General features: G+C 38.2%; 1 protein-coding gene across 2 annotated transcripts in view; it reads right to left on the bottom strand.

Annotated features, from left to right (window-relative positions):
- The window catches only part of LOC138391679 (vesicle-fusing ATPase), a 122,948-nt gene extending 102,549 nt beyond the window's left edge, over positions 1-20,399 (bottom strand). For both annotated transcript variants that reach the window (XM_069481582.1, XM_069481581.1), the window contains exon 1: positions 20,299-20,399. Coding sequence is in view for 1 of the 2 variants with exons in the window: in XM_069481581.1 (XP_069337682.1) it covers positions 20,299-20,310 (12 nt within the window). In the remaining variant the exon portion in view is untranslated. The remainder of the gene's footprint in view (positions 1-20,298) is intronic.
- Between the last annotated feature and the right edge of the window lie 4,714 nt (positions 20,400-25,113).

Below are 25,113 nucleotides of genomic sequence, written 5' to 3' on the forward strand. Positions count from 1 at the left end.
TATAACCTAATGGCATTAGCAAAGTCCTCATAATCTGCCAGACTTTTAAGTATTCACAGCAAGAGATAAACCTCTATAATTTTTCCACTTATGTTCAAAATCATATGTTATTTAATCTAGCACTTCACAAAAGTGTATGAAAATAAGTGTCAAAACTGCTAAGGAGTTCCTAAAAGACAAAAAGCCATGGACCATAGTAAAAATGGCTGAAGTGATATACAGAAAACAAAACGATGACAAATATATTCTTTTATTAGAAATACAGTCAAAAGCTCTTAGAAAACCCTAAAGAGTTGATGATATAAAGACAAATTATAGTGTGTAAAGTTTGTTATATAGTTGGATCAAAATACAAACGTTTCTTTCATCTTAGGGTATTTGCTGGGTAATTATGAAATACACCAAGAACTACAATTTTGTAGGACTACAGTCCCCAAATCCCAGGCCAAGGTCCAGCAGCAGTCTGTGGCCTATTGGGAACTGGGCCCTCCAAGCCAGCGAAGCTTCGTCTGTATTTATAGCCACTCCCCAATGCTGGCATCACCGCATAAGCTCTGGCTCCTGTTAGATCAGCAGCGGCATTAGATTCTCATATGAACAGGAACTCTACTGTAAAGCACACATTGAGGGGTCTAGCTTGTGCGCTCCTTATGAGAATCTAATGCCTGATGATCTGAGGTGGAGCTGAGGCAGTGATGCTAGCGCTGGGGAGCAGCTGCAAATACAGACTATCATTAGCAGAGAAGTTTGGCTGCACAATAAATGTAATGCACTTGAATCATCCCAAAACCATCACCCCCACCCATGTCCGTGGAAAAACTGTCTTCCACGAAACCAGTCCCTGGTGCCAAAAAGGTTGGGGACCACAGTGGAGGATACTAAGGAACAAAGTACTGAAGAGGATACATTCTCAACTGAAAATGAAACAGATGGAAATTTACTGGCCACATTTCAATAAAATATTTCCAAAAACAGTGGTTAAATTTGGGGGAAAAAAAGAATATCATGATTTCAAAAGTACAGCCAAATTCCCCCATTTTGATCCAGGCTTTGACTCATTAAAATCAAATATCAAAATAAAATGCATTTGGAAACAGCCCTCTGAATATTTGTATCACAAAATATTAAACCAAAATTTTAAAGAATAATGACATACCACTTTGCTTTCTGTATTAATAAAAATTATTATGAGAATATTATACATTTCATCTTTAGCTCATCCTTTTTTTGTATTAATGTTTTACTATATATAAACTATTAGTATTGTATATTACTTATAAATAATAGGGATATATATTAGGTGTACATAATCAAAATATATTTTACTTATGGGATTCATGATCAAATGTTTAGAAATCACTAATTTAGCACGAGACAAATACAGTCTAGGGCACAAGTCTGCTTTCTGAATGAGACAGCATTTTGCCCAAGGTCACAGCTTTATCAGCCATCTGACAAAAATGTACTGAACTTTTTTGGTTTCCAACCTTCTCAGGGTCTCTTTCACCTGCAAGCTTCTTTTTTTGATATTCTCTCCCTCTTAACTCTGTGCCCCTTGCCTGGCCAACTCCTACTCATTTACAATTCTCAGTTTAGACATTAGTTTTCCCAGGAGGCCTTCCTGATACCTACCCCACTAGACTGATAAACTTCAAATGGAAGCACCCGAGTACATTTTTATAGTCTGTCTCCATGTTTGCACTGCATATTAGACAAGAAGCTTCTCAAAGATTGAGGCTGTATCTTGCTCATGTCTATAATTGCCAGGGCTAGTATAGGGCCTAGCACACAGTGAGTTCTCATTAAACATTTGTTGAACATATAAACTTAAAGATCAATACAAATCTGTCTCAACTGCAGAAAAAACAATCCCAAAAAAACATATACACAAAGAACTGATCATCTCAAGGTTATTTAGGAAGTGATATAATTGAGCTAAAATGACCTAATAATAGTTCAAAATTAAACAGAACTGATATAGCCTAAGTAATAAAAAGTGTACAAAATACTAAGTTAATCTTTTCATGTATAAACTTGTTTACTTGTTAAGTGTCCTTCAAAAAAAGAGTGGAAAAATCTGTAGAAGTCATCTGGCTGGCCAACTAAAACAGATGCTATGAGCAAAAGGCTCCCTACTGGAATCTAGAAGCATCTGTGTTTTTATGATAAGCTAAGCAGGGTATTGCATATTTTTTTTTTTTTTAAACAAAGTGCAAGTCCCTATTAATAGTAGCTGTCTACTCACTACAGTAATGCCAAGGGAAAATTCCACAATTTTTCTAACATTGACCTTGCCTCTAGGAAATAATAACAAAAGCCAACCATGAGTGCTATGCAGCTATTAAGAAATGAAAATACAAAATTTTATATAAGCTTAGTTGTCTGAGTTACTAGAATTCCAGATATGAAGGCTGTAGAAATGTCTTCATTATGACAACCTGAAATGTCAAAAATTATAAACTTATTGCTACTTCAAAGAATGAAAATTTCAACAAACCTTTAATGGAAAATTTAGTGGCGTAATTATATCATTACTTATTTGAGAGCCTTTAAAGTGAAGAAAGAGAATTTCCTTCTGCAGGGGGTAATTTTAATTGGGGGATTTAATTTTAATTAATTTTAATAGTCATATATATCTAGTGGTTATTAAACAGTACAGTTCTAAAATGCAGAAAGTTTCATTGTGTAGTGCTGGCCTAGAACAACACAAAAAGGCCATCAGTAATACCCTTCTGCAGGCCCATGGAATCCCTCTGTGCTACAAATTCTTATAATAATAACTTCTGTTAAAATCCAGAAGTCATATGGGACTAGAAGTGATGGGGTAGAAATAAGTTAAACTTGTATGCCCTAAAAGTCTTTTCCCAAAGTTATCCAGTTATTGCTCAAGGCCCTTTATAGATAACCTTGATATTTTCCATCTCAGACCAATAATTATTCACACAGATGAACCTCCTGGCATCCCTTAGGGTCTTAAAATTCATTTACAAGTTTATATTGAAAAAGAAAAAAATCCTATTTTGGTCTTTTGGGAAAATACCTTGCAAAGAAAAATATAAAAGGCTGACATGATTAAATATTGGCAAAGATGTGACATAGTTTCCTATAAAGCTACTATAACCCAGCGAGTGCACACCTCGGTTTTTAGTCAAGAGAAATGAAAACATACATCCACACAAAGACTTGTACAAAAATGTTCATAGCAGCTGTATTCGTAATAACCCAAAATTGAAACAACACAAATGCCCACCAAAAGATCAATGGATAAACAAATTGTGGTATAACCATACAATGAAATACCACTCAGCAATTAAAAAGAAACTACTGATATATGTAACATGGGAACCTCAAAATCATAATGCTAAGTGAAGAAGCCAGATGTAAAAAAAAAAAATTCATCTTTTATTTAGATGAAATTCTAGAAGAGGCAAATTTAATCTACAGTAGCTTCTCCCCCCAGAAAAATCAGTGGTGCCTGAGGCAGGTGGTGAAACTGACAGTGAAGAAATCAGGTGGGAAGTTTTTGAGATGATGGAAATGTTCTATATCTTAATTGTATTTTATTGTGTGTAAGTTATACCTCAATACAATTGAGAAATAATGTTCTGATTTTTTTTTAATGGCTGGGAAATCTCTAATAATTCCCATTGCAAAGATGGGATAAATGCTGAAACTGAAAAATATAGTTTAGGTACAACGTCAAAATGAGGCCCCACATCCATGCAACAAAGACCTGGGTACTTCCATAGTCAGGAACACCGACTGGAAGAGAGAGAACTAAGTCTGCAGAACATCTCTCAGTCTACTCCCCAGGCAGTCCTCATTCCAGCTGTGGGAATAACAGAGAACTAGGAGAATGGTGAGATCTACCTCTGAAAGGTCGGTCAGTCCAGGGTCAGACCATATGGGCCTGCCAGTCCTGGGCACAGAAAGTGAAAGCGGGAGCATAAAACCTACAACTCCTTCTGGCATGAATGTCCCGTATTGACCCACAGATTAGCAATTCTTCCTCCTAAGGAGAGTAAGAGATTGTTAGGACAGGTGTGGTAGCTCACGCCTGTAATCCCAGCACTTTTGGATTCCGAGGCCAGAGGATCGCTTGAGGCCAGCAGTTCAAGATCAGCCTGGGCAACATAGCAAGCAAGACCTTGTCTTTACAAAAAAAGTAATAAATGAATAAAAAGGAGAATAAGAGGTTGTTTTCTTTTCTCCTTTAAGAGATAAGAAAGTTTGAGCTAAAGTTCTACCCTCCCTATGAGTAGGGATGAAAATATGAGGAAAAAGGAAGAAATGTACAACCATCCATATATATACAACGAGGATAAACTGAGATAGTCCTCATATATCTGATACACAGTAAATCCCCAATAAATCTTAGCTGTTATTATAACTATCATATATACATTCAATAAAGAATTATTTGTATTAGAAAAATCACTGAGTGATTTCCAGCTTTCTCCACTGATTCTAAATCTCATATATTAAGTTCTTAGGTGCATCTGGTTCTATTTCTGGTTTGGTTGTTCTACTCCATTAATCATTAATATTTATCTGTTTTCTGTAATAGCACCACGTTGTTTTACTTACTGTGTATGGCATGTTTTAACGTCTAGTTTCGTCAGATTCAAGTATCACAACATTCGTATTCTTAATGTCACAGAAGCATCTTAAGGCACACATCCCAAATGTGTAAGGAGGCAGAAGGATCCCTCTACTGTAGTTTTGATCCCATCCTGCCCCCTCTTGGCTCTCTTGAATCTTGGGCCTCTCTCCTCAGAAAGTCACAGCAGATTTAAAAAGCAAAAATCCCTTTCTCTTAATTCTACTCTCACTTCAAACTGTCATCCTTTTCTCTCTTCTCTTCACTACTAAACTTCTCACATCTCCCTCCCCTGCCTCCCATTTTCTCATCTTATGGCAATCTTCAACAATTCTTTGAAATCCTTTCCAGCAATCACTTTATTGAAATTGCTGTCTTAAAAGTCTCCAATGTCTAATTGTCAAATTCAGTGGCATCTCCCTCTCCTCAGTATTCACACTTTCATTTGTATCTCTTGCTTTCCTCCTCATCTGTTAATACCATCATTATCCCTTAAGTTATAAATTCAAAATTTCAGGGTCATTCTTCCCTTCACTACCTATTCCCTCCTCTCCCACCATACACTTATAAACAATCAAGGGCCAAGACCTACTGATTCTACTTCTGCACTGTCACTTGCATTTGATTCCTCCTCTCCAGCCTCACAACCACAACCTAATTCAGCCACATCACCTCTCTCTAAAAAACTGCAGTAGCCTAACTGGTTTTCCTGGCTCTAATTTTTCTTCTCCTCCCTCTGCCACCAGACAGGACCTAAAATCAAAACTGTGATTCCTAAATAATAAAGCCCAAAGTCCTTAGCATGATACAGCCACCTATGCAGGATCTATCCTTATTTTTCTACTTCATCTACCTCAATACTCCACGCCGACCCCATGTTCTTCAAACTCCAAATTCCAAGCCTTCACTCACACTATTCCTTTTGCCTAATTCCCTATTCCAAACTCCGTCTACCTATGAAAATCTTTCCCACCTTGCAAAGCCAAGTTTATGAAATTCCCTTGCTCCTAGTAAGATTTAATATCTCCTTTGTTTGTGCTTTTTCAACAGTCATTACTACTTATTACAGGCTGCCTTGCACTAGACTTAATCGAATACCATGACTTCCCCACAGGATTCTATGTTCTGACTCTCCTGTGCCATCCAGTAGATATGCAATAAATGTTAGCTGGATTTTTATTAGCATTTTTGAAATATATTTCATAACATAAAAGTCATCATTTTAAAGAGTACACTTTGGTGGTTTTTAGCATATTCACTATGTTGTACAATCATCACCACCATCTAATTCCAGAACAGTTCCATCACCCCCAAAAGAAACCCTGTACCTATTACCAGTAGTTAGTCTCAATTCTCCCCTCCCTTCATTCCCTGGTAACCACTAATCTACTTCTGTCTCTATGAATTTGCCTATTCTGGACATTTCATATAAACTGAATCATAAAATGTCATTTTTGTGACTGGCTTTTCATTTTGCATATTTTCAAGGTTCATGCACATTGTAGCACATAATAGTACTTCATTCCTTTTTATGGCTGGATAATATTACATTGTTATGGACATACCACATTTTGTTTATCACTTCATTTGGGTTGTTTCCACTTTTAAGCTATTATGAACAATGGTGCTATGAACATCCATGTACAAGTTTATGTATGAACATATGTTTTCAATTCTTTTGGGTACATACCTAGGAGTAGAATTGCTAGGTCATTCTATGTTTAGCTTTTTGAAGAACTGGCAAAATGTTTTCCACAATAGCTATACTGTTCTATGTGCCCACCAGCAATAAATGAGGGCTCCGATTTTTCTACTTCCTTACCAAAATGTAATGTCTTTTTTTTTTTTTTTTTTTTAAGAATGGCCATCCTAGTGGGTGTGAAGTGGTAACTCTTGTTGTGGTTTTGATTTGCAGTTCCCTAATGACTGGGATGTTGAGTGTCTTTCCATATGCTTAGAGGTCATTTGTACATCTTCTTTGGAGAAATGTCTATTCAAATACTTAGCCCATTTTTAAATTGGGTTGTGTTATTGTTAGGTTGTAAGGGTTCTTTATATATTCTGGATGCCAGAAAATACACTAGTATGTGTATATATATATATATATATATACACACACACTATATGAATAATATATATAACATGCATACTTATCAGATATATGATTTTCAAATGTTTTCTCCCTTTCTGTGGGTTGTCTTCACTTTGTGCTTTTATGTTATATCTAAAAAAATCACCAGCTAATCCAAGGTCATGCAGATTTTCACCTATGTTTCCTTCTAAGAATTTAATAGATTTAGGTCTTTGATCCATTCTGAGTTAATTTTTGTACGTGGTATGAGGTAGGGGTCCAAATTCATTCTTTTTTATGTAGATATCCAGTTGACCCAGCGTCATTTGTTGAGGAGACTATTCTTTCCCCATTGAATGGTCTTGGCATTCTGGCCAAAAATCAATTGACAATAAATATATGGGTTGACTTCCGGACTCTCAATTTGATTCCATTAGTTTATATGACTATCCCTATGCCAGTGCCACACCATCTTGATTACCATAGCTTTGTAGTAAGTTTCGAAATTGGGAAGTGTGAGTCCTCCAATTTTGTTCTTTTTTCCCCAAGATTGTTGTGGCTAAAATGGCTTTGCAATTCCATCCACATTATAAGATCAGCTTGTCCATTTCTAAGGAAAAAGGCAGTTGAATATTGATAGGGATTGCATTGAATTTGTAGATCAATTTGGGGAGTATTGCTATCTTAATGTCTTCAAATCCATAAACACAGGATGTCTTTTCATTTATTTATATCTTTAATTTCTTCAACATATTAAGTGATTTTCAGTGTACAAGTCTTACCCTTCTTTGGCTAACTTTATTCACAGGTAATTTATTCTTTCTGATGCTATTGTAAATGGAATTTTCTTAATTTCATTTTCAGATTGTTCATTGCTGGTGCATAGAAATGCACCTGATTTTTAGATAATGATCTTGTATCCTGCAACTTTACTGAACTCATTTACTAGCACCAATAGCTTAGGATTTTAGGGTTTTTTTTTTTTTTTGTAAATTCTTTAGGATTTTTCTATATATAAGTTCATGTCATCTGCAAATAGAAATAGTTTTACTTCTTTCTGATTTAGATGCTTTTTCTTTTTCTTGTTTAACTGCCCTACCTTGACAGAAGTGGTGAGAGCAGATATCTTTCTTTTTCCTGATCTTAAAGGGGGAAGCTTTCATTCTTCACCATTAAGTATGAAGTTAGCTGTGAGTTTTTCTGTTAGTTGAATGTTGTTTGTTGAACTGAATTTTGAGAGTGCCAACTCATAAGGTTGCTCTGAGAATCTAACAAGAAAAGATCTGTGAAGGTGTTTTCAAAACTGTAAAATACCATTTAAGATCTTATTCAGTGACATAGTGCTCTTACTCTGAAAAGTTTTCTACAAATGTTAAAGAAATCAAAATGCTTGTGAAGCTTTTTTTTTAATTTTGAGCATCCTGATGAAACCTTTGCACATGTTGTTTTGAAGGGGAAATAGAAAGGGGAAAAATCTGTGCAGGAATCAGAATGAAGATCCAAGGCCTTACAGCCTCTCCCCAGTCCCAGTGAGGAACTGCAAGCCCAACAAGAGTCAGGACATTCAGGGGGAAATGCAGAAAGTAGAAATACAAAACAGAGAAGAGGCAAGAGGCAGTATGGTACAGAGGAAAGAACATGAGATTTCATGGAAAAAGTCAGCTATAACTCCAGTTGTTCAAAAACAAATGAAAAAGCAGTGAGACACCTGAGAATATTAGAAGGTCTAATAAATTTCACATCTGCAAAGCTGCATAATCTATTGACTTAACATTGGTAAGTCCACACTATATTTATCTAAATTGCTAGAGTTAATCTGAGTCACTATAATTAAACATAACATACTAATAATTCATGATATGTGTTTGTAATATTGAGGTTTCTCATTTAATTTAATGAATTCAGCTTACTAAAATATAAGTACAATATAATGGTACTATTTACAACATATTTTATTATTTAGAAATAAGAAATAATTATTTATAAATAACTGAGTCTAAAATCAGCTGTTGTAAGGCAAAAGGAAATTACCAGCCTACTTCTGTTCCATGGAACAAATATTTAATGAATATCTATAATGACCCAGGCACTGTGCTAGGTGCAGGAGATGCTCAGATAAACAATGAAGCAGTGACTGCTTTTTATGTATTTTTTAATATTGAACAGGAATAAAATATTTATAAAATATGGCAACATATAACATACCATGAAATAAATACTGCGTACACACCACTCAGTTTAAGAAAAAGAAAATTACCATTTCTTTAAATCAAGTTTTTATTGAAGAAAAACATACGTACAGAAAAGTACATACATCGTATATGTTTGGCTCAATGAATGTCTACAAAGTAAACACACTCAAGGTAACCAACACCTAGGTCAAGAAAGAGGACATTACCAACATCCCTCACTATCCCCCTCCTAGTTACCATTCCTCTAGCCACAATCACAGATAACTACTATCTTGGTTTATATCATCAGAGATATAAATCATAAACTAATTAGTTTTGCCTGTTTTTGAAAAATTCATAAAAATGGAATCATACCTGTATTCTTCTGTGTCTGACCTCTACCCTTCATTATGATTAGAAGATTTATCCATGTTGCATATAGCAATGGTTCATTCTCATTGTTTTTTATAGTATATAATTACATGAATATACCACCATTATTTATCTGAGTTGTTTCCAGTTTTTAGTTATTATGAATACTGCTGCTATAAATATGTTTATACATATATTTGAATAACATATGTATACATTTCTATTGGATATATTCCTTCCCCCACCCCCAGGAGCAGAATTGCTGGGTCAGAGGCACACATGCATATGCTCAGTTTTAGGGAATTCTGACAAAGAGTTTTCCAAAGAGGTTGTACTCATTTATTTTCACCACTACCAACAGTGTATGAGAGTTCCAGCTCCTCCACATCCTCACTAACACTTAGAATTGCATTCGTATTTTAATTTTGTGGTAAATACATAGTGATATCTCCCTGAGATTTTAATTTGTATTCTCTAACAATTATTGAGGTCGAGCACTTAACAGATATGTCTGTTTGAATCTTTTTCCTTTTTTTCTTTTTAAAGAGGGAACCTCACTCTGTTACCCGGGCCAGAGTACAGTGGTGTGATCATAGCTCACTGCAGCCTCAAACTCCTGGGATCAAGTGATTCTCCTGCCCCAGCCTCCTGAGTAGGTGGGACTACAGATGCGCATCATCATGCTTGGCTAATTTTTCCTATGATTTTTAGAGATGGGGCTTCACTATGTTGCCTAAGCTGGTCTCGAACTGCTGGCCTCAAGTGACCTTCCTGCCTCAGCCTCCCAAGTCCTGGGATTACAGGTGTGAGCCCTTTGTCCATTTTTCTATTGACTTCCTGTCCTTTCTTTTTATTATTGATTTGTTCTTCTTTATATAATCTAGGCACAAGTCCTTGTCAAATATATGTATTTCACATGTTTTCTCCCATTCTCTTCTTTTTCTCTCAATGGTGTCTACTATGGACTGAATTGTGTCCCCACCCCCAGAATCCACAAATTCATACATTGAAGCCCTACCCCAACTTGGACTATTATGGAAATAGGGACTTTAGGAAATAATTAAGGCTAAATGAAGTCATAAGGGTAGGTAGGGCCCTAATCCGACAGAACTGTGGTCTTATAAGAAAAGGGAGAGAGAGAGAGATTTGTCTCTCTGCCCTGTGAGCCACAAGAAAGCTGTGTGCAAGCCAGGAAGAGCCCTCACCAGAACCCAGCTTGGCTAAGCACCCTAATCTCGGACTTCCAGCCTCCAAAACTGTGAGAAAACACATTTATATAGTTTAAGCTGCCCAGTCTACAGTATTCTGTTATGGCAGCCTGGGCAGACTAAAACAGTGTCTTTTGATGAACAATCTTCAATTTTAATGAAGTCCAATTAAACAATTTTTTCTCTTAGTGCTGTGTATATTGTTTAAGAAATCTTTGCCTCACCCCAATTTTTCAGCCATTTTGTTGTCAATGATTTCTAATTTACCTGCATTATGGTCACAGATTACACAGAGATCTGCACCTTGGGTGTGGTATTCAATATTTATCAATTATAAATATTGTTAATTGTATTATTTAAGTCTTCTAGATCAATGCAGTGCAGAAGTGCTTTCTGTGCCATCCAACACAGCAGCCATTAGCCAAATGTAGCTAATAAGCACTTGAAATGTGGCCAGTGCAACTGAAAAACTGAATTTTTAATTTAATTTATATTCATAAATATTTTGTCTTTTTGATTTATCAATTACTGAGAGCGGTCTAAAACTCCCCATTATGGTAGATTTGTCAATTTCATCTTACAGTTCCATCATTTTATCCTTTGTATGTTAAGGCAACTATAACATTAGGCTCATATATGTTTGTAATTGTTTTTACTTTTATAAATAAGTCTTTTATCATTGTTGAGGGACCTATTTTTAATTATCTCTTTTGTTTTAAAGTTCATATTGTCTGATGTTAATACAGTTACCCTACCTCTTTTATGGTTAGAATTTGCCTGATAGATTTTTTCCATTCTTTTGCTTTCTGCCTTTCTATATCCATATGTTTCAACTGTCTCTCTTGAAAATTACAGCTGGATTTTGGGTCATTTCAGTAAGTTTGTTTGCTTGCTTTTAAAAAATCCAATATAACATTCTTTCTCAGAATGAAGCATTTAGTTTTGATTTACATTTACATATATTTTGATTTATTTCTACATTTTATTTTTGCTTCCTCTTTATCCCACCCTACCGTTTATTTTTCACTTCTTCCTTGCCTTTTTAAAATTCCATTTTCCCCTATAAGTTATTCATAATATTTCTTTTTTTTTTTTTTTTTTTTTGAGACAGAGTCTCGCTTTGTTGCCCGGGCTAGAGTGAGTGCCGTGGCGTCAGCCTAGCTCACAGCAACCTCAGACTCCTGGGCTCAAGCGATCCTACTGCCTCAGCCTCCCGAGTAGCTGGGACTACAGGCATGCGCCACCATGCCCGGCTACTTTTTTGTATATATATATATTTTAGTTGTCCATATAATTTCTTTCTATTTTTAGTAGAGACGGGGTCTCACTCTTGCTCAGGCTGGTCTCGAACTCCTGACCTCGAGCGATCCACCCGCCTCGGCCTCCCAGAGTGCTAGGATTACAGGCGTGAGCCACCGCACCCGGCCTATATTCATAATATTTCTATTCTTTTAGTAGTTACTCTCAAAATACACATACGTATCAAAGTCTAAAGTTAACTGAATAGCATTACCTTTCTCTTGAACAGTATAAAACCTATAAAATACTTCAGTCACTCCCTGTCCTGATTTAGATGCTACTGCCATGTATTTAGTTCTATTTTTTAATCTCAACAATACATCATTCTTTTATAAAGCTAACATTTATTTCAGTATATCTATAGATTTACCACTATCTTTGCTCTTCAAACTTCTTCAATCTCAGATCTTACATCACTGATCACTATTTTTTTTATCTTAAGAAAATTGATCAGAATTTCCATTAGTAGGGAAGGTTCGATGGTTACAAAGTTTCATGGTTTCTTTGCTTTAAAATGTCTGATTTTGCCCCCCATTCTTTACCAGGCATACAATTCTTGGTTGACAATTAATTTCTCTAAGCATTTGGAAAATATTATTCCCTGTCTTCTGGCTTTCACTGTTACACTCAGGAAATTAGCTAACAGCCTAATTATCTATGAAAGATAATATCTTTTATTTTTTCTCTGACAGCTTTAAGACCTCTCTCTCTTTGCTATTATGCAATTTCTTTAAAAGATGTCTAGGTGTGAATTGCTTTTCTTTTTACTCTACTCAGTATTCTTTAGCTTCCTGAATTTGTGGCCTGGTATTTTTCATCAGTTCTTTGTCATTATCTCTTCAAACATTGCCTTTGCCACATTCTTTTCCATGCTTTTCTCCCCCAGAATTCTGAGTAGACTTGACATTCTTACTCTATCCCCTGTGTCTCTTAACTCTTTTATTACTTTCCATTTCCTTGTCTCTATATTGCATTTTGAATATCTTAGAAATTAGAGCAAAAAGTTTAAAATTTCTTAATTTAAAAATAATAATAATTGGGCCAGGTGTGGTAGCTCATGCCTATAGTCCTAGCACTCAGGGAGGCCGAGGCGGGAGGATCACTTGAGCTCAGGAGTTCGAGACCAGCCTGAGCAAGAGTGAGACCCCATCTCTACAAAAATAGAAAAATTAGCCGTGTGTCATCGATCACACCTGTCATCCCAGCTACTTGGGAGGCTGAGGCAAGAGGATTGCTTGAGCCTAGGAGTTTGAGGTTACAGTGAGCTATGATGACGCCACTGCATCCTACCCAGGGTGACAGAGTGAGACTCTCAAAAAAAAAAAAAAAAAAAAAAAAATCACTTACTGAATAATACCTCCAGGCCAGGCTCTATTCTAAACAATGCGAACTAAGTCTGCTACCATCTCCCAAAATTTTGTCAATATTTTTCTCCAGGAGAAAAGTAACCAGAATAACTAAACTTTTTAAATTCCCCAACACAGAGGTTCTTTAAAAGACCCAGAATTAGTGATAATTGCTATTTTAATCACTTAGCAAACTACAAAAGTGTTTGTTCAGCAGCACATAACACTAAAAATACTTTACAAATAAAAAAAAATCCACCAGTGAAGCCCTAAAAGTCTTTATTATCTACTGATTTTAAAAATAAATAAATGTTGGTTTGCAAAAATAACTTTATTTCCTATCTGAAATTAATAATTTTCCCACTTCCTCCTCTATGGAAGATCTATATGGCTAGTGCAAATCCACCAGCACTTTAAGCACCTCATTCTGAATTTAGCAAAGGACCAAAATACCCTGCATTACTCATAAACAGCTGATGCTAATTCACTGGGTTTCAAATCTATAGAGCACAAGTTGTGATAAACCATTAGCACTTTTTGACTTAAAGTCAAAAAAAAGAAAAGAAAATCAGTTCCCTGTTGTCATTTAGCTGAATTTTATTGAAGTGCTCTTTGTGTTTGCCCTTGTAAAATAGAAGGAAAAAATATAGGTCAAAATCAATAGCAATAGGTAGAGTATACATATTTTTTGAAAGGAGGAGGGATTAAGTTGCTCCTAAAATTCATATGGAAAAATGCTAAGAAATGTCAAATGAAGAAAAATAGGGAAGAAGCTCACCCTATGAGATAGCAAAAATACAGTAATTTTAAAGCTATGGTAATTAAAACAGTGGTATTGGTACACATACAGACAAACAGAATTATGAAACAGAATAAAGCCCAGGCTCAGACCCCTACACAAAAGGGAACTGGATATAATACAGAGATAGCATCACAAATCAGTGGGGGAAAAGGATGGACTCAATAAATGATATTGGGACAACTGGTTATACATATGGAAAAGATAAAATTAACTCCATAATTCACAACAAATACAAAAATAAATTTCAGATGAATTAATCACCAAACTGTGCAAAGCAAAATTTTAAACCTTTTAGAAAAAAATCTTTATGACTTTGGGGTGGGTAAAGATTACCTGAAAAACACATAAAAGCACAAATCATAAAGGTAAAAAATGGGGAATTACAACGATAATAAAATTTAAATCTAAAATTCTATAAACAACATGAAAAGATCATCACCATCTGGGAAAAGCTATTTGCAACTAACAAAAGATTAGAATCTATAGCATACCCTACCCACCTCAAAAACAAAAAACAAAAAGTAAAAAAAAAAACCAAACTCTACAAATCAATAAGAAAAATACAAACAGCCCAACAGAAAAAAATGGATAAAGGATATACAGAGGTAATTCACAGAATAGGGAATTCCAATGATCAATATGAAAAATGCTCAATCTCACTAGTAATCAGGACAAATCCAAATTTAAACCATGAGATAATTTTACACCTATTGTAAAAGTTAAAATTTCTGCAATAGTATGCATTGCAGAGGATATGAGTAACAGGCACTAAGATACTTCTAGCGAGACTAGGCAAAGACAACTATAACATCACCCAGCAATTCTACCTCTAAATATATATCCTAAAGAAACTCTTCCATATGTATGCAAGGAGACACATACGGTCATGGGTCGCCAGGCAACTTTGTCATTGCACAAACGTCACAGACTGTATTAGGTCATTAAATATGAAATGTCTGATTTTGAATCAAAAGTTTAGTTTATTATATCTCAAACAAGCAGTACAATTAATCAAAGTATGTGTCTAACTATCGACACAGTTTTGTCATCTTAACGGTAGCTTGTTTATGATAGCAGCAAAGAAGCCTGGAGAGCTTGGCTATGAAATCACAAAAGGTGTTTTTCACAGCTTGTTGAGAGTTGAAAATTTTTTCTCGTAAGAAGTAGTCCAAAGTCTGGAAGAAGTGGTAGTCAGTTGGTGTAAGGTCTGGTGAATATGGTGGGAGACAGAGAGTTTCTAAGGCCAGCCTCTGTAGTTTGAGCAGCATTGTTTGTGTGACATGTGGTTGAGCGTTGTCTTGTAAGAGGATTGGCCTGTCCAATCTCAGCTGCTTAATCACAAGCATCCTCATCATTTCGTCCAGCTGGTTGCAGTAGACATCTGCTGTAACTGACTGACTAAGTTTTATGAAGCTGTAGTAGATAATACCAGGGCTGGACCACCAAACAGATACCATTAGCTTTTTTTGATGAATATTTGGTTTTGGACTGTGTTTTAGCACTTTATCCAGTCATTGTGCTGAACACTTGTGATTGTCAAAAACAATCTATTTTTTATTACATGTAACAATACCAGTGTAGAAATGGTTTGCCTTTATGTCATGACAGCAAAGAAAAGCAAGCTTCGAGATGATTTTTCTTTTGACGTTTGTTTAATTTACGTAGCACCCATCTATCCAGCTTCTTTACCTTGTCCATATGTTTTAGATGGTCTAATATCGTTCGAATAGTAATGTCAAACCTTGTTGTTAATTTATGAATAGGTTGCGATGAATTCACTTCCACTACAGCTTTTAGTTTATCACTATTCACCTTGGTCTCAAGTCATCCACATGTTTCATTTTTAACATTAAAATGACAAGAACAGAACTTTTTAAATCATTGAAGTACTGTGTGTTCATTAGCCACATCCTTTCCAAACACTTTGTTAATATTTTGAGCTGTCTATGTTGTATTGGTTTTATGAGAGAACTCATGTTTGAAAATAATACAAATTTTTGACTTATCTATGGTTGTACAAAAATTGTTTTAAAAAATCAGAAAGATAATCACAAATCAAAATAGCCATTTGAAAGAATGAGGATGTACCTTCACATTAAAAATAAAACAAGAAGTGTCAAAGTGAAATGTAACAGATATTAGCTGTCAAACTTAATACTTAATAACCTAATACTTATACAAATCTACATATTATAGCCAACTACACACTCAGGTATAGTCTATTGCTCCTAGGCTATAAATCTGCACAGCATATTACTATACTGAATACTGTGGGTGATTGCAACACAATGGTATTTGTGTATCTAAACATAAAAATGGTACAGTAAAAAATATGACATTGTACTCTTAATGGGACCATCATCATATTCGTGGTCCGTTGTTGACCAAAATGTCATTAAGCAGTCCATGACTGCACAAGAATGTGCTTCCCAGAAAAAAATAAAATTGAAAGCTGCCTAGGCCAGGCACGGTGGCTCACACCTGTAATCTAAGCACTTTGGGAGGCTGAGGAGGGAGGATCACTCGAGGTCAGGAGTTCAAGACCAGCTTGAGCAAGAGCAAGACCTTGTCTCTACCAAAAATAGAAAAAATTAGCAAACATCATGATGTGTGCCTATAGTCCCAGCTACTCAGGAGGCTGAGGCAGGAGGATTCCTTGAGCCCAGGAATTTGAGGTTGCTGTGAGCTAGGCTGATGCCACAGCACTCTGGCCCTGGTGACAGAGTGAGACTCTGTCTTAAAAAAAAAAAAAAAGAATCAAGAAGACCTTCAACAAATAGCGGGCATGCCCTGACCTCAAAAAATGAATTGTAAAAGGGTAAGGTTCAACTAACAATTGAACTTAGGTTCAATAAAACAATTGAACACCTCGAAAGCAGGTGGGAGAGCTGATTTTAAAAAAGCATGAGAGTTAACTGACTACAAGCTCAGTATGAGCCAAGAGTGTGGTATACTACACAAAAAAAGCTAATACAGTTTTAGCCTTATTAATAATGGTAATGTACAGCCCAAGAAAACAGTAGTGCAAGTAAATTCTTCTCTGATTACCATGTTCTATTCTGAGCACGTTTTAGAAAAAAAGTTGACAAAACACAACATTTCCAGAGGAAGGTAATCTAAATGATTATGCGTTTGGAATATGGAATATATGAGGAATTGGGGATGTTTAACTTGCAAAATAGAAAAATCTGAGGAGATATGTAACTTGTCTTCACATATCTGAGAAGCTACCCAGTGGGAAAAAACATGTTCAGATCTATATAGCTTTAACCAGGAGAATAATATCTATGTGTAAACGTTACATGGACTTCCATATAAAAAAGATCTAACAGAGCTGAATGACATTAAAATGGGCTAGCTTAGGGTAATGTACCCTCTATCACCAAAGCATTCAAACAGAGATTATATTCATTTTCAACAAAATACACTGAGCATCTAGGTCCTGGGAGGTATGCAAAACACAGATGATAAAAACTAACAACGGAAGGTAAAGTCTAGTGGTAGAAGCAAATAACACCACCAATACATTTAAAATAACAAAAAGATAAACCTGAAAGGAAAGGAATACAGTTCTTCAAGAGTATATAACAAAGGATCCTAACTTACAGTGTGGATTCAGAACAGCTTCCCTTGAGTAGCTCAGTGATATTTGAGTAGGAGGTAAATGGTTGGAGGCAGAACATTACAAAGGAAACAGTACTTACAAAGACCTTATGACAAGAGAAACTACCGTAGGTTCAAGGAATTGAAAGGCTTATTATATATTATATAATCTGAGCACAGAGAGTAAGGGAGTGAGTGGAGAGAAGCAGGGACACAACCACAGAGAGCCTTGAAGGCCTTGTTAAGTATTTGGCCTTCTTTCAAAAGTAATAGGATGCTGCTGAGGAGGGGTTTAAGCAGTAATGGGCATGCGAAGCAACAATCAATGTGGAGAATAGATTGGAGGCGGGCCAGAATGCTATAAGGAGACCACTTGGGAGTTTCCCACAGTAGTCCAGACCAGAAATGATAGTAGTTTGTGAAAAGGAAATAAAAATGATTGGAGAGATTTTTAGGTTAAAATGACAGAACCCATGTCACTAGTGCAGTGAGTGATTTGGGTATATATAGTTTAAAGCAACAATGTCTCCAAGCCAGATTATTTGGTCCTAATTAAACACCTTTTTTGCTGTGTGTGGGGTGGGGAGAAAACTCCCGTGACGAATTTTGCTGGGGCACAGAGGACAAGATAAAAAAGAGGTACAAAGGGTGACCCACTCTCCCCCACTCTAGGTTTCCACTCTATATAACTGAATGGATGGTGGTGCCATTCAGTGAGAAAGGAAACAGGGAAAATACAGATGGTCCCTGATTTACAATGGTTTTGGCTTATCATTTTTCAACTTTGCAATGGTGCAAAGTGATAGGCATTCAGTAGAAACTGTACTTTGAGTACCCATATGACCAATCTGTTTTTTACTTTTAGTACAGTATTCAATAAATTACATGAGACATTCAACATTTTATTATAAGCCTTGTCTGAGATGATTTTGCCCAACTGTAGGCTAATATTAATGTAAGTGTTCTGAGCATGTTTAAGGTAGGGTAGACTAAGCTATCATGTTCAGTATGTTTGCTATATTAAATGCATTTTCAGCTTATCATATTTTCAACTTACAATGGGTTTATCAGGAAGTAGCCATATTGTAAATCAAGGAGCATTTGTAATAGGTGGGCTAAAATCCTGGGTTCAGATTTGAACAAGCTGAGTTTGAAGAGCCTTGATTTTAAACAGGCAGCTTGACATATTAATCTGGAACTTAAAGGACACGTCTGGACTGAGGGTAAAATATTAAGAATCACTGGCATATAGTTATGGGCTTAGAAGAGATTGCCTGAGCAGAAAATAGAGAGTGAGAAGAGGACCTTTGAAGAATACCAGCATTGAGTAACAGCGTAATCGAGGGTGAGTCTGCAAAAGAGAGGAATGAGTCAAAACAGGAGCATCACAGAAGCCATGGAAGAATATTTTCCATTAAGGAGACAGTGGTCAACAACATCAAATGCTGCTGAAACACCAAGTAACGCAAGGGCTGAAAAATATCAATTAAGTTTAGGGACATGGTTCAGCAGGATGATAGGGCCAGAAATCAGACGGCAATGGGTAGAGGGGTGAGCAGGTGGTAAGCAAATGAGAGACAATAAATACAGACAACTCCATCAAAATTTCTTGCTGTAAGGTGGAAAGCGAGAAGGTGACAGCTGTGGGGGTGGAAGGAGGGTTTGTTTTAACATAGGAGAAGCTTGAGCATGTTAAGAAGGAACAGGTATGTATGTTATTCAGAAGAGGGGTTCCTGAGGAGGGAAAAGATAGAATCTAAAGTATAGGTGGAGGAACTAGCCTAAAATAAAAGGAGAGGCTATGAGGAAAAGGAAGAGAAAGAGGCTGAACTAAATGACCTTTAAGGTCTCTTCTAACTCTACTATCTCATGACCTACAATTCCTTTTGGATACGGTATTTGCATGTATGTATAAATCAATGCAAACTTATTCAAATATTCTGGTATAAATAGATCAGTCAAGCACATCCTTAGCCCCTAATGACGCAGTTAATGTCCCCAGGTTTATGACCAGTATAATCACTGGGCAGGACCCATTGCTCAAAGAGCTTTTAGCTCAAGGCACACTGCAATACAGCACTGAACCAGCCCTATCTCTCCTCGACAAACCCATCCCACCCGGCGATCCTCAAGGCTAAAGCAGGAAGTAAAATTTAAAACCCTGAAACTACAGCATATTCTGCGGCATTTGAAGCGACTGTCATTCATAAAAACAAAACGCAATACCCCAAATCCATCCCCACTCCAGGCGAAAGCCATTCCTGCCTGACCCGACAGTTGACAGGTCCCCCAGATGGCCGGGGTTTAACACTAAAAGTCGTCAGCACCCCCTCCTCTTTCACAAGACCTTTTAATTCGTGAGGAACCAGACATGGGTTCCTGCGGATCCTTCCCATACCCCTCGCCGGAATGCAGCAGACGGACTGCCCGCAGTTATTCCGGCGGCGCCACCTAATGAGCGCCCTCGAGGGGGTGCGGAGAAACCCCCAGAGCCCGTGAGAAGGGGGTCGACCGGCCACGACCCTGCGGCTGCCTGGAGGACGAGGGAAACAAGCCCCAGGGGGTGAGAAGGGAGGATAAAGGGAGGCGCAGCAGACACGGGTAACCCGGGGGTCATCTCCCCTCGAGCGGGATGGAGTTTCTGAGGAGGGCTAATGCCCTGCCACCGCACCCCTCTCCTCTCAAGCCCCGCTCTGGCCTCCCGCCCTTCCAGCGCCCCACTCACTGCCCAGACTCACTCCCCCTCCCCTGGGGCCGCCGGGGTCTCGCAGCGCCCGCGAGCCCCGCGCCCACGTCTCGAGCCTCGGCTCCCCGGCCGGCACTCACCCGGCCCGCCATCTTCGCGGACACGTCCGGCTCCGCAGCTGCAGCTCAGCGCTTGGCAGAGCCCGCCCCCGCCGCGCGTCCTCGCGCAGGCGCGCAGCCGCTGTGAGGCTGCGCGCGTCCCTGGCGTCTCGCCCCGCAGGGCGCGCGCGGGCTCGGCGGCCGCCGGGGACGTGCGAGGCGGGCGGCGCGGCGGCGCCATTTTGCACGGGAGCTCCGAGACTGCTTGTCCGCTCTCCGCTCGCACCGGTCTCCTTCTGCGAGTCTCACCACAGCCGGCTGTTTGCGCCGGAATTTGTAGCAAGGCCTTTGATGATTTTTAGCCACTTGTCTCTTTGCTAGCTGCTGTTCGCCCTTTAATGGCCATTTTGCTCTACGCTTCCATACTCAAACGAGATAGCGCGGTGACTGGCCTTCCCCCAAGGAAGGTCAGTACCGAGTTTTGTTCCGAATTCAAGTTCTGCTTGGATTCAAGCTTTTACGTGTAGACATGCTTGTTTTCCTAGTTCCTGGAAATTGTCAACATATCATTTTTATTTAGTTCATGTGTTCCCAGGAAAAATTAATGTTTGCTTCAAATTTGAAAGTGAATTGTGATTATTTTTATACATTTTATTTTACTATTAATCTTTATAAAGGCAGTTTATCTTTAACGATCTTTTTCATTTTCCAGTGTTGTTTCATTTTAGACAATGTATGTGGTGGAACTTGAATAAAATATGCCCTCAATTCGGCCTTTTTAACCTCGATGTCTCCACAATAGCATTTCTTCACGAAATCTCAGAATAGCTAAATTCAACCACCCTGCAAGAAGAAAGTTTCTGCCCAGTAGATTCTCTGATGCTTTTATTGACACCCCCCCATCTCTCATTTTTCTTCGTATTTGCACAAGACAATAAGGAATGATAGGATTTGTTATCTTTCATGTCTAACAGTTAATTAGAAAAAATAGCTTTTTTCAAACATGAGGAAAGAAAAGAAAGAATTAGAAGAGATGGGCATGCTTAGCGATTTAAAATTGAGTACTGAGAAAACCAGAGAGTAACCGAGGATGGGCCAAGGCCAAAGAAAACATTCATGCCAGTTTTATAAACTTTCCCACTGAACGTGAGAACCAGGTGCTTTGTTGGCCAAATCAGATGTTAACTAAATCATGGGTGGATCAGAGAGGTTGTCAGGAAAGATAGGAAACTAGTTGTGTTCTGATCTATTAACTTGAAGAAGCTGTAAGAATTCTTAGAATGATTGGGGAGTCAGGAAACTTAGGTTCTTGTGCTCATCCTTGTCTGCCACTCACCTGCTGTGTCCTTTCACCTCTCTGAGCCCCTGTTTCCCTATTTGTAAAGTGAGAGGTGTAACTAGATAAGCTTAACAGTTGTATTTTACATTTTTTGATACTTTGAATTTGGACCTATAAATCAGAGATTTTGTCCAAATAATTACCAGATCCAAAAGATGATACTGGTTCTCAGTCCAATGATCTGATATTGTTTTCAAGTTGAGGACTAATGCAAATGTGTCCATATCACTGATTGGTTTGTCTTATTTTACTAGTTAAACTAGATTGCAAGTAGAAATGTTTCCAATAAGGAGGAATGTTTATCATCTTGGAAGGATATGCCTGCTGGAAAGTTTCCAGTGTGTCAGTGTATGTGAATATCTACCCATGGTAAGAGGCCCTTTATATCCTCTTACAAGTGGTAAAAATTAAATAGAGTCATGTGCTCAGCCCTGCAGGGTCTACCAAAGAAATTGCAGGCAGACGTAGCTCTTGTCCTTAAGGCACTTAGCATCCAGCAGGAGGGGAAGGATTCTAAGACATTGCTCCAGATGTTCCACATGTCTCTGCTTGCCATTTGTGCCTTGCTCTCACATTCAAGGTCATCTTAGAAACGGAGTGGAGTTGATTCTGCATCACTTTTTGAGCAATCCTTGCAGTGATAGTCAATAGGCAACAAATATTTTTGCTGCCCCCAGATCGACTCCCCCCTTTTCTGGTAACAGCTCCCCCAGTTCATGCAGCCTTATGCCCTTTCTGGCTCAGGAGTGAGTGAGCAAAGAACTCGGGTTCAATCAATCAGATGATCTCTCTCTCTCCCAAGCAACTGCAATCTTGACTGTCCTGAGGAAGAAAGACGGAAATATCTAGAGCTCATTTACTGCAATGATGACACCCTGAAGTTTTCTTGATCCCTGGAGTTTACCTGATTTCTATCTTCTGCAAAATCTGGTTGTCCCCCTTTATCTTGATTTCTGTCAGTCACTTCTTTCTCTTCCTAAAAAAATACCTCCCTCAGCTCTTCATTGATCCCTGAAATCCTTTTAATATGCTTTCCTTTTACAGTGAGAAAATAAGTGAGACAGCTAACAGAATGATTTAAATTTATCCTAAAGTGTAAATGAGGCTGGATGCGGTGGCTCACACCTGTAATCCTAGCACTCTGGGAGGCCAAGGCAGGAGGATTCCTTGAGGTCAGGAGTTCAAGACCAGCCTGAGCAAGAGCGAGACCCCATCTCTACTAAAAATAGAAAAAAAAATTAGCCTGGTGTGGTGGTGCACACCTGTAGTCCCAGCTACTCAGGCGGCTGAGGCAAGATAGCTTGAGCCCAGGAGTCCGAGGTTGCAGTGAGCTATGATGACGCCACTGCACTCTACCTGGGGCAATGGAGTGAGACTTTTGTCTCAAAAAAAAAAAAGAAAAGAAAAAAAATGTAAAAGACTAATATCATTTTCTAAAGGCTGGAGGGCTTTTGGGGGGGGTCAGGAGGTCAGGGGGTAGGCACTAGGGATAGAATCAGGGAGGAAAGGTACCTCAAAAGGTGGGGAGAAAAGATGAAGATGTGATGAAATGGAGATGGCAGGACCCAGGATGAAGAACAGTGAGGTGTAGGGGCAGGGGACAGGGTTTGACCAAGGTCTGAACGCAGCCCTTTGTGATCCAGTGTGATGGTTAATTTTGTGTCAACGTTGCTGGGCAATATTGTCCAGATATTTGATCAAATATTATTCTGGATGTTTCTGTGAGGGTGTTTTTGGATGAGATTTACATTTAAATCTATAGACTTTGAGTACAGATTGCCTTCCATAACATCTGTGGGCCTCATCCAATCTGCTGAAGGCCTGATAAAATAAAAGGCCAAACTCATCCAGAGCAAGAGAGAATTCTCTAGCAGATTACCTTTGGACTAGAACTGTAACACTACGCTGGGTCTCTAGCTTGCCAGCCTCTCCCATGAGATTTTAGACTCCCCAAGTCTCCACCATCACATGAGCCAATTCCTTAACTAAATATTTTCCTATATGTGTATATATGCACACACGCACATTCTATTAGTTCTGTTTCTCTAGAGAACCCTGATGAATGAATATACTCAGTTTCCTGTCTGTGACAAGGATGTGGTTCCCAGGTATTACAAAGTAAAACTTCGTATCACCTGCTGCTCCTTGATAGGTAACCAACATCTATAGGTGAAGGCCTGATTCAAAGACTTGAAGACAGTGCACAGACACGATTTTACGTTCAAATTATGTGCCACTAAACATTACTTAATAAGTGCTTCACTGGAATGGAATTGAGTAACATTTTGGTTCTACAGACATTTGGGTTATAAAGGTTGTGGTAGCAGAATTTAAGTGGGGAAAAATAAATTTCTTCTACATTTTGAGGAGGATAATATTATTAATAAACAACATAGAAGTAAACTTATTTACTGTAATCCACTTTATTTAACAAAGCAATCTGACTTTTTGGTGCTTTTCACATTAATCAAGGAAAACTATCTTTAGTCTGTGGAAACTGTAGGGTTAAACAAATGGCGCTGGGGACAGAGATTGGAGTTTCTAGTCACTGCAGGGCTTATTCAAAGGTCTTCCAGCAGGATTGTATGCAGGTGTTTGAGGGAACAGTCCTGTTCGGTGAATTCACCCTGCACTGTACTTGTCAGAAGGCATCCTGCAGACTGTATGTGTATGTGTGAGTGTGACAAGGACCTGCACTGCCCCTCTTGCAGAACATGTCATTGTGAAGCAAAGGTGGTCTTCAGAGCTCCTTTTACATCCTTCCCTCTGCATCTCCTCCTCTCTTCCCCAAGTTCTTTCAGCATTAGTAATATACTAATATACTACTCCTCCCAGGAGTATTTGCAATTTAAGAGAATATTGTTTGGAGAGCAACACCTAACCTAAGGAAACAAACCTCTAATGGCAACATTTCAGGGCCTGTGACACTGTGTGGGGAGCCACCTGGGGGTAGAGAGCCTTATTCTTGCCCCTCCAATCATAACCCACAGGTCAGCCACCTGTGCTGTGCAAGCCCAGACCTTCAGGGAACCTTGTGAACACTTAAATTTACAGCCCCATCACAGCCAGTTTTAGGATGATGTAGTTGCCATCTGTTTGTTTTCTGTCAGAGAAACCTAATTCCCAAAATGATGGATAAAGCTGGAGAATGCAGCAAAATGGAGAAAGGATATGGGATTTTAAAAAGAAAAGGAAGACCAGCTGATGCAATGCAGTGTTCTAGCTGCAGTCAGTGTAGGGGGGAGGTGTTTGTTTTAAATGAATATATCTTTTCTCTTTGCAGGATCAAGGACAAACACCTATAGTCACAAAAATCAATTCATTCTGGAAACTGTGAGTGGGCAGGAGAGATGATAGAATCCTCCATGGAAAGGAAGGGCTGTTGCTATGGAAACCAGATGATCCTTTAGCAGGAGCCCCAATGCACTTGCCAGGCTGCCTAACCCTGCGTATTAACATTGTAGGGCCAGAAGGCTGCCTGTGCCTCTTCGAAAAGGGATTTTTCAAATATTGGTTTG

The sequence above is a fragment of the Eulemur rufifrons genome, chromosome 9 (genome assembly GCF_041146395.1).
Source record: "Eulemur rufifrons isolate Redbay chromosome 9, OSU_ERuf_1, whole genome shotgun sequence".
In the NCBI taxonomy this organism is placed as follows: Eukaryota; Metazoa; Chordata; class Mammalia; order Primates; family Lemuridae; genus Eulemur; species Eulemur rufifrons.